This window comes from Brachyhypopomus gauderio, chromosome 3 (assembly GCF_052324685.1).
Source record: "Brachyhypopomus gauderio isolate BG-103 chromosome 3, BGAUD_0.2, whole genome shotgun sequence".
Taxonomy (NCBI): Eukaryota; Metazoa; Chordata; class Actinopteri; order Gymnotiformes; family Hypopomidae; genus Brachyhypopomus; species Brachyhypopomus gauderio.
Window position 1 is genome coordinate 34,826,251 of NC_135213.1, and position 15,587 is coordinate 34,841,837.

At 44.7% G+C, this 15,587-nt stretch overlaps 1 protein-coding gene across 1 annotated transcript in view; it reads left to right on the forward strand.

Annotated features, from left to right (window-relative positions):
• Positions 1-10,080, forward strand: part of galnt9 (polypeptide N-acetylgalactosaminyltransferase 9) — a 100,669-nt gene extending 90,589 nt beyond the window's left edge. Inside the window, exons 8-11 of the mRNA XM_076997870.1 lie at positions 2,309-2,446; positions 4,302-4,397; positions 8,348-8,515; positions 8,825-10,080. Of these exons, the coding sequence (XP_076853985.1) occupies positions 2,309-2,446; positions 4,302-4,397; positions 8,348-8,515; positions 8,825-8,971 (549 nt within the window). The 3' untranslated portion in view covers positions 8,972-10,080. The remainder of the gene's footprint in view (positions 1-2,308; positions 2,447-4,301; positions 4,398-8,347; positions 8,516-8,824) is intronic.
• Positions 10,081-15,587: the final 5,507 nt, after the last annotated feature.

Genomic DNA, 15,587 nt, shown 5'->3' on the forward strand with positions numbered 1-15,587 from the left:
ACTCACCACTTCTCTCCCTGCCATACTGCCATGATGAACACCAGTCACTCCATACTCAACCCCTACTCACCACTTCTCTCCCTGCCATACTGCCATGATGAACACCAGTCACTCCATACTCAACCCCTACTCACCACTACTCACCCTGCCATACTGCCATGATGAACACCAATCACTCCATACTCAACCCCTACTCACCACTACTCACCCTGCCATACTGCCATGATGAACACCAATCACTCCATACTCAACCACTACTTACCCTGCCATACTGCCATGATGAACACCAGTCACTCCATACTCAACCCCTACTCACCACTACTCTCCCATCCATACTGCCATGATGAACACCAATCACTCCATACTCAACCACTACTCACCCTGCCATACTGCCATGATGAACACCAATCACTCCATACTCAACCCCTACTCACCACTACTCTCCCTGCCATACTGCCATGATGAACACCAATCACTCCATACTCAACCCCTACTCACCACTACTCTCCCTGCCATACTGCCATGATGAACACCAGTCACTCCATACTCAACCCCTACTCACCACTACTCTCCCTGCCATACTGCCATGATGAACACCAGTCACTCCATACTCAACCACTACTCACCCTGCCATACTGCCATGATGAACACCAGTCACTCCATACTCAACCACTACTCACCCTGCCATACTGCCATGATGAACACCAATCACTCCATACTCAACCCCTACTCACCACTACTCACCCTGCCATACTGCCATGATGAACACCAGTCACTCCATACTCAACCCCTACTCACCACTTCTCTCCCTGCCATACTGCCATGATGAACACCAGTCACTCCATACTCAACCCCTACTCACCACTACTCACCCTGCCATACTACCATGATGAACACCAGTCACTCCATACTCAACCCCTACTCACCACTACTCACCCTGCCATACTGCCATGATGAACACCAATCACTCCATACTCAACCCCTACTCACCACTTCTCTCCCTGCCATACTACCATGATGAACACCAGTCACTCCATACTCAACCCCTACTCACCACTACTCTCCCTGCCATACTGCCATGATGAACACCAGTCACTCCATACTCAACCCCTACTCACCACTACTCACCCTGCCATACTGCCATGATGAACACCAGTCACTCCATACTCAACCCCTACTCACCACTACTCACCCTGCCATACTGCCATGATGAACACCAGTCACTCCATACTCAACCCCTACTCACCACTACTCACCCTGCCATACTACCATGATGAACACCAGTCACTCCATACTCAACCCCTACTCACCACTACTCACCCTGCCATACTGCCATGATGAACACCAGTCACTCCATACTCAACCCCTACTCACCACTACTCACCCTGCCATACTGCCATGATGAACACCAGTCACTCCATACTCAACCCCTACTCACCACTACTCACCCTGCCATACTGCCATGATGAACACCAATCACTCCATACTCAACCCCTACTCACCACTACTCTCCCTGCCATACTGCCATGATGAACACCAGTCACTCCATACTCAACCACTACTCACCCTGCCATACTGCCATGATGAACACCAATCACTCCATACTCAACCCCTACTCACCACTACTCTCCCTGCCATACTGCCATGATGAACACCAGTCACTCCATACTCAACCCCTACTCACCACTACTCTCCCTGCCATACTGCCATGATGAACACCAGTCACTCTGAATGAGACCCACTGCAAACACTCTCACTTATCCGCTTGTGTCTCTTCCTCCGACACCATTTGTTGAACATGTCGTCATATGTTTGAGAAAGTACCGCTAGTGAGGTGAGAATCCTTAAATCCACTGAGTAATCCCACAACTGGTTCACTCTTTCACCACGGGAGAGGAGAGCGTGCCCGGAGGACGGCTTCATCCGCCCGAGTGTGGAAACATCAACCAGATGACCCAGTTCCTGCACCCAGAAAACTCATACAAAAAGTCAATGAGAAAACGTGCTGCTTTCTGAATGTTTTCTGTTTTAGATCATAAAAACTGATACTGATAGATACTGATAAAAATCACATATTAGTAATGGTAGACATATGAGTTTTAGAAAGATACAGAGAAAGAATTTAGACATTTAGAGAGAGAGAGAGAGTGTTTGTGTGTGTGTGTGTGTGTGTGTGTGTGTGTGTGTGTGTGTGTGTGTGTGTGTGTGTGTGTGTGTGTGTGTGTTTTAACTGATCTGCGATGTGGAGGTCAAGGTCTCTGATGAAATGACATATTTGTAAATGTGTTAACATGTTGTGTTGGAACAGAATCCCGGCGTGGATTTTGGAGACGTATCGGAGCGGGTCGCCCTTAGAAACCGGCTGAAGTGTAAATCCTTTCGCTGGTACTTGGAGCAAGTGTACCCAGAGATGCGGATTTACAATGACACCATCACCTACGGAGAGGTGAGCACACCTCACCTGGAATATTGAATGTCATAACTATTGTTAGTTTTTATAGTAATCACATAGTTCAGTCATATTTCATAGTTTTTTGTATTTTGTGGTTTTCTTGGTGTAACCATTATCCTTGATTGGGGGTTTTCTTTCAACTCAGTGTGTTGTAGTTAAACTGTTTTCTGGTCTCTTGGGTCTGCTGCTTGTAGTCTCCCATCCTTTTATGCTGTATTTCGCCTGTTAAAAGCAGCTATAATTGTCCTAACGTGACGCCACAGGACATGTAACTGAATGTATCATGGTGTAAGTGTAACTGCATGTTTCATGGTGTAACTGAATGTATGAGGGTGTAACTGTATCATGGTGTAACTGACTGTATGAGGGTGTAACTGTATCATGGTTTGACGGAGTGTATCAGGGTGTGGTGTAACTGAGTTAGTGTATCATGTTGTAACTGAGTAAGTATATCATGGTGTAACTGTATGAGGGTGAACTGCATCATGGTGTAACCGAGTGTATCATGGTGTAACTGAATGTAGGTGATGTACAGTATGTATCACCTATTGTCCTTTCAAACATTCACAAAACAAAGATAAATTGTTTGCGGATGCAATACAGACAGTTTCTAATACAAATTTTAACAGCCATATATAACTTTTAAACAACTTATGTATATTTTATAAAGATTTAATGAATTTTCTAATGTTGGTTATTTTTCTCTAAGCTGTGTTGTAATATAAAGAAACAGACTTTAGAGAAATGTTATGACATTAGAGATAGAGCTGCCTGTGTGATTTTTATATGAAGGTGTGTTTTTGTTTCTATATTTACAAGAGTAATTAGTACATTGTTGAAGTGGCTCTAGTGACATAGTCACTGTAAGGTAAAGATAACTGGTCTCCATAGCAACAGCCTAGCAAGCTTTGCAATTACTTCCAATTTTCACATAATGAAATATAATGAGGTAGTTACAAGCTTTAAAGAATGTGTGTGTGCGCGCGCGCACACGCATCTATGTGTGTGTGTGTGTATGTGTGTCTATATAAGTGTGTGTGTCTGTGTGTATGTCTATGTGTGTGTGTGTGTGTGTGTGTGTGTGTGTGTGTGTGTGTGTGTGTGTGTGTGTGTGTGTGTGTGTGTGTGTGTGTGTTTGTGTGTGTGTTTGTGCATATGTGTGTGTACAGGTGTGTGTGCGCCCATCCTGTATTTTGTACAGAAATCTGACAGCATTTTCTATTATGTACCGTAAACCCTAAATATGTTCTGGTGTTAAGCTCATCTTCAGAAAGGGAAAACTGTCGATGTTTTACCTCTTTATTACACTCATGTACCGCTTAACTTATTATTACACCTTTGTACCACACAATTACTTCTAAAAATAGAAGCCGTAGAAACCTTAGAAATCCAATTCTCAGCGTTTCTTTATAAATACAAACACAGTAGGAGTACAGTTAGAGTTAGTAAAAAAAGACAGTCAAAACTCTGTGTCTGATACACTTGTATCAGCACAACACACACTGAGATCACAGCCGTGTTCCTGCTGTCATGACCAACTGAGGAAGAATTTAAGGATGTCTAACACAAATGATCCGTAACAAACAGCCTCTAACTGTGCACCTACAGAGTGTTTCTAACAAAGAAATTTTTCTAATGAACAGTCTGGATCCACTCTTCTACAGTCTGTAGAGCTGGGTTTCTGTGTAGAAGATCTCAGCTGATGGATAGCTCATCGTTCTTTAGTACTTCTTTATATGATTGTATACCCACACAGAAAAAAGATGGCCATTCATGTTCATAATTGTGTGTGTGTGTGTGTGTGTGTGTGTGTGTGTGTGTGTGTGTGTGTGTGTGTGTGTGTTTACAGGTGAGAAACAGCAAAGCCAGTGGATACTGTCTGGATCAGGGGTCTGAGGACGATAATAGAGCGATACTTTACCCATGCCATGGCATGGCATCTCAGGTGAGTCTGCAATCTACCACCTCCTTCCACTACCTGAATCCACCACCACCTTCCACTCAACCCCTACTCATCATTACTCTCACCTCCATACTCAACTCCTACTCACTACTACTCTACCCTCCATACTCAACCCCTGCTCACCACTACTCTCCCTGCCATACTCAACCATTACTCTCCGTCATACTCAACCCCTACTCACCACTACTCTCCCTGCCATACTCAACCCCTACTCACCATTACTCTCCCTGCCATACTCAACCCTTACTCACTACTACTCTCCCCTCCATACTCAACCCCTGCTCACCATTACTCTCCCTGTCATACTCAACCCCTACTTGCCATTACTCTTCCTGCCATATTCAACCCCTACTCACCACTATTCTCCCTGCCATATTCAACCCCTACTCACCACTATTCTCCCTGCCATACTCAACCCCTACCCACCACTACTCTCCCTGCCATATTCAACCCCTAATCACCACTATTCTCCCTACCCTACTCAATCCCTACTCACCACTACTCTCCCTGCCATATTCAATCCTTACACATCACTACTCTCCCTGCCGTACTCAACCCCTACTCACTACTACTCTCCCCTCCATACTCAACCCCTACTCACCACTACTCTTTGTGCCATACTCAACCCCTACTCACCACTATTCTCCCTGCTATACTCAACCCCTACTCACCATTACTCTCCCTGCCATACTCAACCATTACTCTCCCTGTCATACTCAACCCCTACTCACCACTACTCTCTCTGCCATACTCAACCCCTACTTAACACTATTCTCCCTGCCCTACTCAATCCCTACTCACTACTACTCTCCCTGCCATACTCAACCCCTACTCACCACTATTCTCCATGCCATACTCAACCCCTAATAACCATTACTCTCCCTGCCATACTCAACCACTACTCTCCCTGCCATATTCAACACTACTCATCACTACTCTCCCTGCCGTACTCAACCCCTACTCACTACTACTCTCCCCTCCATACTCAACCCCTACTCACCACTACTCTCCATGCCATACTCAACCCCTACTCACCACTATTCTCCCTGCCATACTCAACCCCTACCCACCACTATTCTCCCTGCCATACTCAACCCCTAATAACCCCTACTCTCCCAGCCATACTCAACCCCTACCCATCACTATTCTCCCTGCCATACTCAACCCCTACTCATCACTATTCTCCCTGCCATACTCAACCCCTACTCACCACTATTCTCCCTGCTATATTCAATCCCTACTCACCACTACTCTCCCTGCCATATTCAACCCCTACTCATCACTACTCTCCCTGCCATACTCAACCCCTACTCACTACTACTCTCCCCTCCATACTCAACCCCTACTCACCATTACTCTCCCTGTCATACTCAACCCCTACTCACCACTACTCCCCATCCTTCCTTCTGAGGTGTCTCACAGCTGCCATGGAAGTTCAGTGAATACACTCAGAAACATAAATGCTCTCACAGTGCTATGTGGGGCTTCCCAGTAAGAGGTGTCTCACAGCTGCCATGGAAGTTCAGTGAATACACTCCATACTCACCACTACTCTCCCTGCCATATTCAACCCCTACTCACCATTACTCTCCCTGCCATACTCAACCACTACTCTCCCTGTCATACTCAACCCCTACTCACTACTACTCTCCCTGCCATACTCAACCCCTACTCACCACTACTCCCCATCCTTCCTTCTGAGGTGTCTCACAGCTGCCATGGAAGTTCAGTGAATACACTCAGAAACATAAATGCTCTCACAGTGCTATGTGGGGCTTCCCAGTAAGAGTCTACAGATGGGGTCACCCTTGCACTGTTGAATAAAATTATCTCTCTGTGTGTGTGTGTGTGTGTGTGTGTGTGTGTGTGTGTGTGTGTGTGTGTGTGTGTGTGTGTGTGTGTGTGTGTGTGTGTGTGAGAGAGAGAGAGAGAGTTTGTGAAATGGCACGGAGCAGGAGTGTGAAATGCAGCACACACAGTGAGCTTGCTCTAGTTTGGTCTTTTTGCACTGATCTCAAAGTTTTAGTTGTTTATTTTCTGTTGTTATTTTTTACCGCTTCTCATACGCTCTCCCCCACCTCCGCCTCCTCCTCTCCCCCACCACTCTACCTCTCTCTTCCTCTTTTCCTTTGTTCTTCCTTCTCTTTCCCATTCTCTCCGCGTGTCGTTTGTGGTGCATCCCCCACTCTAAGCCTGTAATCCAGCCCCAGGAGACGATCATCTGATGTACTTCCTCTTTGTTTCAGCCAATTACTGCAATAATCTGTGCTACATGATGAATGTTATCATCCAGCCCCTTCTCGCTTCATTGTACTAAAGGAAAGAGGAACACAATGTATATATGACCAGTATGTGATTTGGCTCAGTCCTCTAGGGTTGATTTGACCTTGTTTGCTTGTTTGTTTGTTGCGTAACATCGGTAGTTATCTGTTAATTAAGGAGTGTTTCTAGCGCCAGCAGACGTTCCTCCAGTAGAGGATGAGGACGAGGTGGTGTTGAGTACGGCTGTGCTCAGATCTGTGCGCATTAACACCAAGTCCTTCTCCAGTAGCTCCTGAAGGTATAATGATGGACAGCCGAACTCAACAGACAGAAGCACGTGACTGTGCATTTGGAGGGAGCTCACTGCGTCCTCGCTAGTGAAGTTAGCTAGTGCTTCATTTTCTGCTGAGCATTAGACCCGGGTTTAAACCAATGTTTACCTGTGTTCACCCATGTTTGTCTGTGTTCACCAATGTTCACCTGTGTTCATGCATGTTCGCCTGTTCGCCTGTGTTTGCCTGTGCTCACCTGTTTGCCTGTGTTCACTTGAGTTCATCAGCGGCTCAGGTAATGGTGGACCTGATATGGTCAATCACAGGTTACAGGCTATGTGACTAGGTAGCTAGCTCAGCATTATAGAAACTAGTTTACATGACATACTAGATAGTGTAGATACAGTAGGTCAGAATTCAAGATCTCCTTGAACCAGACTACTACTAAATTACCATTACCATTACTGTAAATAAACACAGACTCAAACAACAGGAATGAAAAAATGTTACCTAGAAGTGCAAATAAACATACACATAAACATATAATGTAAAGTATTATATTGTATTGTTTAGATTTCAAATTGCAGCACTTGATAAAAAACAATTGTTTGACATCACTCATGCAGACCAGATGGTGTACAGAACTGTTAAGCAATCATTCACATTCACAATCTTTCACAATCATTCATAATTTTTCACAATCATTCACAATCATTTACAATTGTTCACAATCATTCAAAATCATCTCACACACAACCCATCATCCTCTCACCCATCTCACACACACCCCCCATCACCCTCTCACCCATCTCACACACCCCCATCACCCTATCACCTGTCTCACACACCCTATCACCCTCTCACCCATCTCACACACCCCCATCACCCTCTCACCCGTCTCACACACACCCCCATCACCCTCTCACCCATCTCACACACCCCCATCACCCTCTCACCCATCTCACACACCCCTGTCACCCTGTCACACTCCTTTGTCCCAGTCCTATTGTGACAAGTGTGTTTTCTTTTCGTGCGTCACTGTGACAATCTCCCGTCCTTGCTGTGTAAGATGCACAGGGTTGTGTTTCACTGTCATAGCTGAGCGTTTATGAGCTCTCACTGCCTGAAGTGTGTTTGAATAGACTCAGTTCCACCGTGGGTCATGTTAGATAGGAACACTGGGGAACTACCTTGTGCTGATGTAATGCAGAACAATGATGATTTCTGAAGAGCTAAGCAGTATTGCGCTGTAAGCCCCACTAAGCTCAGAAATTACATCATGCCATTTTCTAAGGCTGGATTGCTGACTTCCGAAGCCTCACATTTCCTGCATGTTGCTAGTGCACTGATCTGAGGTAAGGTATTTCAGAAGTGTTCCCTTTTGCTGTTCTGTTGCAGCTAACCAGGTATTCTACAGCGGGCCTTCTGCAGTTAGGACCCCTGGGGTCGACCACGTTTCTGCCTGACACTAAATGCCTGGTGGACAACGGACGGAGCAGGACTCCAAGTCTAAAGAAATGTGACTCTGTCTCCCGGCCTTCGCAGAGACTGTGGGATTTCACACAGGTGAGTGTGAGGAGAGAGAAACACATCAGTCCCACAATCTAGGAGTGTGTGGCAGCAATAGATTAATGCCATGCCTGGTAACACAGAATACGAATGTACATGATGCAATATGTAGTAATACAGCATGTCGTCTTTATCAATATTCATAGTTCTATCAAAATGTTTCAGTTGAAGATACTGATAACACTGATCACCTACTCTCACAGACTAGGACAGTTGTACTTTTTCTTTTATTAACACAGCAAAAATAAAATCTTGGTCTCTTTAACATCGCACAGGAAAAATAAACAAAGTCCTGGTCTTTTCTAGAATGGACCAATCATAAGCAGGGATACTGGGAGGTGTCTGGAGGTGGAGATGTCCAAAGATGCCAGTCTGGGCCTACGTCTGGTGATGCAGCGGTGCTCGGGACAAAAGTGGATGATTCGGAACTGGATCAAACACCCCAAACACTGAACCAACCAGAAATAAACACCACAGGAGGGAGAATAGAAGCGACCAGAAAGCAGAGCCCCATGTCTCCTTCCTGTGTGAGCAGCACCATGACACTGAGGCTGCTGCTGTGGACCAGGACCAGCAGGCAGGACTCAAACACTGTAGATTTGCCATCTGCCTGTGGACCGTATGGCCATTCTTGGGGATGGGGCACTTTGGTTTATTATTATTATTATTATTATTATTATTATTATTATTATTATTATTATTGGTAGTGTTAATATGACACTTGCCCACTGGAGAGGTGTTCCACTGGAGAAGTTCCAGTGGAGAATTGTTCCACTAGCGATGTGTTCCACTAGAGAAGGTCCTGTGGTGAATTGTTCCACTGGAGAAGTTCCACTAGAGAATTATTCCATGGGAGACGTTCCACTGGAGAAGCGTTTCACTGCAGAACTTCTCCACCTAGCAGGACGACCGTGCACAAAGCAGGTCACAGCAGGATTCACGTTTCCCACAATGCTCTGTAAGCCAACTGACTCCACAAAGTCTGAAACTCCACTGTGGCAGAAAACAACCTTCCTGGAGTCCTTAAGATGGACTGTTGCTGTAATCTTATACATCTTAATGAAAACTCGTAAATTAAGCTGAAGATAAGCAATGATCGAGGAGGAATACACTTCTGAAGTGTAAACTTTACAGTGTCAGTAGCCATATGAACAATTCTGTATTTAGACTGAGTTGCTTTTGATAAGTAAATGTCCAAGTTAAAGTGTTTTATTTCAGTCCATAGCCCAAGTGCTGGGCTCAAGCACTCCGACTTCGTCCGGAACCGGCGAGAACAGAGGTCCTGCCAAACTTCCGATTTGTCTGGCTTTTATTTATTTATTTATTGATTGATTTTCCGTGTTATTGGATTTACAGTTCTGATCACTTTGCACAACAGGATCACACACTCATGTGCCTTCTCCCTGATCTTGCTCTCCGAGCAGGAAACGTCCACGCAGAAGCATGTACACAACGACTTTAAGTTAACTGCAATCTGAATATAGTGTAAAGAAGTCTTATAATAGTAACGCGCTGTAAAATACTCACGAAAACACCACTCACTGGAGGATACTCTAATAAAAAAAAGGGGCTTTACTATGGTGTGGTCTTCATCATTTATGTTGACTGCATGAAATGGTATTTAAGAAAATATTGTCATAGTCATTTAATGCTGTAGCAGTGAACCACCTAATATCCAATCCTGGAAACCCAGTTTGATCCCCGGTACATTAGAAACAGGACCAGAGGTGTGGGCCCATATCTATGGGGGTTCAGCCCATGAAGTCCCATCTACCCCCATCTACAACCTCACCTGCTCCTGCTCACCAGTGTTTGTCTGCTCGCATGCACGGGGTCAAAGCTCCCTGCTCCCAGGAGGGTGGCGTCATTGTTTGTTTATTTATTATTTACTTATGATATCCTTATTTTCATTGTTCTAAATGTTTCACTGTTGAGTTGCGAGTTGAGATGCAAGTTGCTTTTAAAATGCAGCAACGTTGCTAAAAAAAAGCCCGTGTAGCTGCTAGATGACAGACGTGTGCCATTGGGCCGGAACCAGAACCAGCCAGAGTACCAGACGCCTCCACGTGTGCTGCTGTCTTTATTATTTTATCATCTTTTTAATTCCTTTCATGTTTGTTCTCTTTCTCTTTTTCTCATGTGGGACAAAGGAGAAGGGGAGGGGAGATACAGCAGGAGAGAGAGAGAGAGAGAGAGAGAGAGAGAGAGAGAGAGGGAGTGAGAGAGAGAGAGAGAGAGGGAGAGAGAGAGAGAGGGAGTGAGAGAGAGAGAGAGAGAGGGAGAGAGAGAGGGAGAGAGAGAGAGAGAGAGAGAGGGAGAGAGAGAGGGAGAGAGAGAGAGAGAGAGAGAGAGAGAGAGAGAAGTCGTGTTTCAAATGAGCTCCTGAAAATTTTACCTTTTTAATTGTTTAAGATGAGATAGACCTTAGAAAACTGAACATCACCTAATGAAGTGTTAATAGTAAGTATAAAAGTATATTATATTACAGCCATATTACTTAGGATATATATATAAAATAAATAAATTTTAAAAAATCCGAGATTAGCTAGCATAGCATATCCAAGTCTAACCTGTAAGCTAAACTCAGCACAACAACTACTACAGGAGATATTAGAGGAGATATGATTAGATATTAGAGGAGATATAACCCAGGAGATAGAAGAGCAAGAAGAAAAGCAATCCACACCAAGAAAAAGAGACAGAAACAATCCTTTAATATACTGGAATAAATACTGCAGGAGAATTTACGAAGAGTAGACAGAGGACAGATAAAACCCACAACAGCAACAGCACCAACAACTGGACCATACGCCCAGAAAACACACACAACTCTGGAGCAGAGCAACAGCTGAACTCGGGACCTACACGCGGACACCAGCACTCCGCCTCAGAGGGGGTAGGACACGGCTAAACAAGCTAGCTAAACATCGCTAATCATCGCTAAACAAGCTAACCGTGCTAACGTGCTAACGCAGCTAGCCCAACGGTCACTGAGATCGCGCTCTGATTGGCTGTTTTGAGACGCGTATTTTAAACGGCTATATAGCATCACCATGGCGACAGCTCCGCGATCGCGGACATTCGCGTTCCCCACAGACGTCCAGTGTGAGAGCAGCAGACAACAACACAAACAGAAAACTCAGAGAGAAAACCCGGAGACTCTGTTTAGAGACTGTAGTGTAATTAAAGGGAAAAGCACCACCACTAACCTGCTGTTCTACACTGAGCGCAGCGCAGCCTGGCATTCTGCTATATGTGCGCACTTTACTTACATCACTAAACGAGGGATCTGTAAAGGCAGACAAATCTACATATTTGAAGACATAGAAAAAATTCCTGAAAATCGGCTTCTGACAGTGAACCTATACCAGAACGGTACAGTAATGGTGCAGGGCAGTGAGGAAGCACTGAGGAGATTTGAGGGTGCATTCTCCAAACTCACAACACTAGCTGAAGGTGAGAGTGCAGAAACCCATGATTCAGCACCCACTCCTGAACAACAACAACATACCGGGAGAGACCCAACCACCCCCCACAACCCCAGTGTCACCACACAGGACAACTCTGCTTCAGCCAACGCTGTCCCTCCCCTCAGCCCACGCCTCTCCTCTACCGTAGAGGAGATCAGGAACAGCCTCTCCCTGATGGAGGTGGAGCTGGTGGAGCTGAGGGAGCACGTCCACACCCACACAACCATCAGCAAAGATATAAGCTTCCTCAAGGACCAGCTCAGCCAAGTAAGAAACCAGATAAAGGAGACTGTACAGGAGCTGAAGGGAGACATAGAAAACCTAATACAGGAGAAAAAAGCACTACAAAATTATCTCACACACATTAAAACCACCACAAAAAAAGAACTGGAGTTAATAAAACAAGAATTAAAAAGAGAGACAATAAACCTCAAAAAAGAGCTACACAGGGAAAACACCACAACAAAAAATCTACAAACTCAGACAGAGACACAGCTTACCCCCCACACCGGCCCTCAACCCTCTCCCAGTACCTCACATCTTACCCCCCCACCACCGGCCCTCAGCCCTCTCCCAGTACCTCACAGTTTAGCTGCACTCAAAATCCGCCTGTCACACAGCAAGACTGCCCTGAGACCTGCCCAGAAACACCCAAATCTCCACACAAAAAGGTGAGAAAAAACAGAGTAGATACAGAGCAGATAAACAACAGCACGTCTGTAGGTCCAAACACAGATGTTGCTATTCTGATTGACTCAAATGGGAGATTCATACAAGAAGACGTGCTCTTTCCAGGTCTAACAACAACAAAAATATGGTGCCCTAAAATAAAAGATGCCCACAGAATACTATCTGACCCCAACCTTGGCACTCCCAAATACATCATTATACACACGGGCACCAATGACCTCAGGACAGAGCAGGAGAGAGTAGGAGGACTCATATGCAGAGTGGCAGAAAGAGCAGCAGAATCATTTCCCACTGCCAAAATTATTGTGTCCACAGTCCTGCCACGTAAGGACTTCCACCCTGCAACCATCCAGAGGGTCAATGCAGACATTTCTAGAGGATGTGCCCTCATGCCCAATGTGCACCTGGCTCACCACGCCACCATCACCCCTTACCACCTCTATGACCACGTGCACATAAACAAACACACAGTGGGGATTTTCACCAGGACGCTTAAAGATGTTGCACTTGGCAGGAGACCTTACACCACACAACAACATAGGGACAGACTACAGCAACATGGACACAGACATGCAGCCATCAGCCCAACCAACAGCAAGCACTTCCACAAAGCCCAACACCTGCTAGGACTACACAGCCCTCCTCAGCCTGCACATTATGGACCACCAACAGCACCAAACCACCAGGTGACACCACCCAGACCAGCACTAGGGGCCCATCCACCCAGACCAGCCCTAGGGGCCCATCCACCCAGACCAGCACTAGGGGTCCATCCACCCAGACCAGCCCATCACCCACCCCGAGCCAGATTTGTGCAGCGTGAACACACTGCAGCCACACCCCGAGCAGCCCCTGTGAACACAGCCACACCCCGAGCAGCCCCTGTGAACACGCCCACACCCCGATCAGCCCCTGTGAACACGCCCACACCCCGAGCAGCCCCTGTGATCCAGGACAACATTGAACAGAACCAGCGCAGCTACGCAGAGGCCCTTCAGACTCCACACACGTCTACACAGATGGGTGAAATTAAACAATTACTGCAATATATCTGTACAAAACTCACCTAACATACAAATACTACATATCTGGGAAAATAATTCAAAGATTATTGTGGATCTTTATTATGGCTAATAATAATAATTACTATTATTACACTGTTGCTAAAAACAAAATTAACAAAAAACACAACAACAAAGATTTGGAATTTTATAACATAGATATAACATAGTTACTTTATACTATCTATTACATACGAAACACAAACATTACATTGTTATGTTCTATACTTGAAGTTGCTTTAGTGTCTTTGGTTTATCTCATTTTAAACAATAGGGACAGAACTATGAACATGGCGTCACTCTCAGTCAGCATGTGGAACATCCAAGGCCTAAATTCATCAGCCTTTGGATTAAAAAGTCTGAACAAAGATTTTCAACACAATATCAAGGACACTGACATCCTGGTATTACAAGAGACATGGTGTAGGACTGATATGACCACTCACTGTCCCAGTGGCTATAGAGAAATTATCATACCCTCTCAAAAGCTGAACTCAGTGCGTCAGGGCAGGGACTCGGGAGGAATAATCATATGGTACAGAGAAATACTACACAACTGCATACAAACAATGAAAATAGGAAAATATTGTATCTGGTTTAAAATAAAAAAAACACTCATGGCTTCTAAGAAAGACATATTCCTCTGTGCCATATACATTCCTCCTGTAGAATCCCCTTACTACTCAGAAGAAATGTTCCCTGAACTAGAGAGAGAGGTGAGCCATTTCCAGGCCCAGGGAAATGTGCTCATCTGTGGGGACTTAAATGCAAGAACTGGAACACAGCCTGATTTTATAAACTCAAGGGATGATAAATACATTAAAAACAAAATTCTGTACAATAACAACCCTCCTTATGCCCACAGAAGCAATATGGATCAAGTGGTCAACAAAAACGGCAAAAACCTCTTGCAGCTCTGTCAAAGTCTGAGTCTGTACATCGTCAATGGTAGGTTACGAGGGGACTCCTTAGGAAGGTACACGTTTTGCTCACCTCTTGGGAACAGTACAGTAGACTACATGATAACAGATTTAGACCTTTTATCTCTCAGTGCATTCATTGTTAAGCCACTAACCCCTCTGTCTGACCACAGCCAAATTACTGTGTTCATTAAAAGGACAGATACTAACAACACTCCACTCACACAGCCCAGTAAGCTGTATAACATCAGAAGATCATACAGATGGGCCCAAAACAGCTCAGAAGAATTCCAGAAAGCAATCAGAGACCCACAAATTCAAACACTTCTAAACATCTTTCTGGACACCACATACACTCACAGTAAAGAAGGAGTGAAGCTGGCAGTAAAAAATCTAAATTGGATTTTTGATAAAACAGCAGAAAAGGCCAAATTGAAAATGAAAAGCAAATCAAAACCAAAACTCAAAAAAGAAGATGAATGGTTTGACCAAGAGTGCCAACACATGCGAAGAGAATTAAGGAAATTATCCAATCAGAAACACAGAGAGCCAAATAACGCACACATACGCCTTCTTTACTGTGAAACTCTTAAGCAATATAAACGTACACTCAGAACAAAAAAAGCTCAATACACCTACAAGCAACTGACACTAATTGAGGAGTCAATCACAACAAACCAATTCTGGAAAAATTGGAACAACCTGAGAAAGAAAGATCATGAAGAATTGGCCATTCAGAATGCAGACATCTGGACAAACCACTTCCAAACACTTTTTAAGAAGATACAATTGGATCCAAATTCTAAACAACATGACATAAACAGAAAACATGAAGAACTAGAATTGGCTATTAAAGATACCCAAAACCCCCTAGACTTCCCAATTACTGAGCAGGAGCTTAAAGATAAAATTAAAATACTTAAATCAA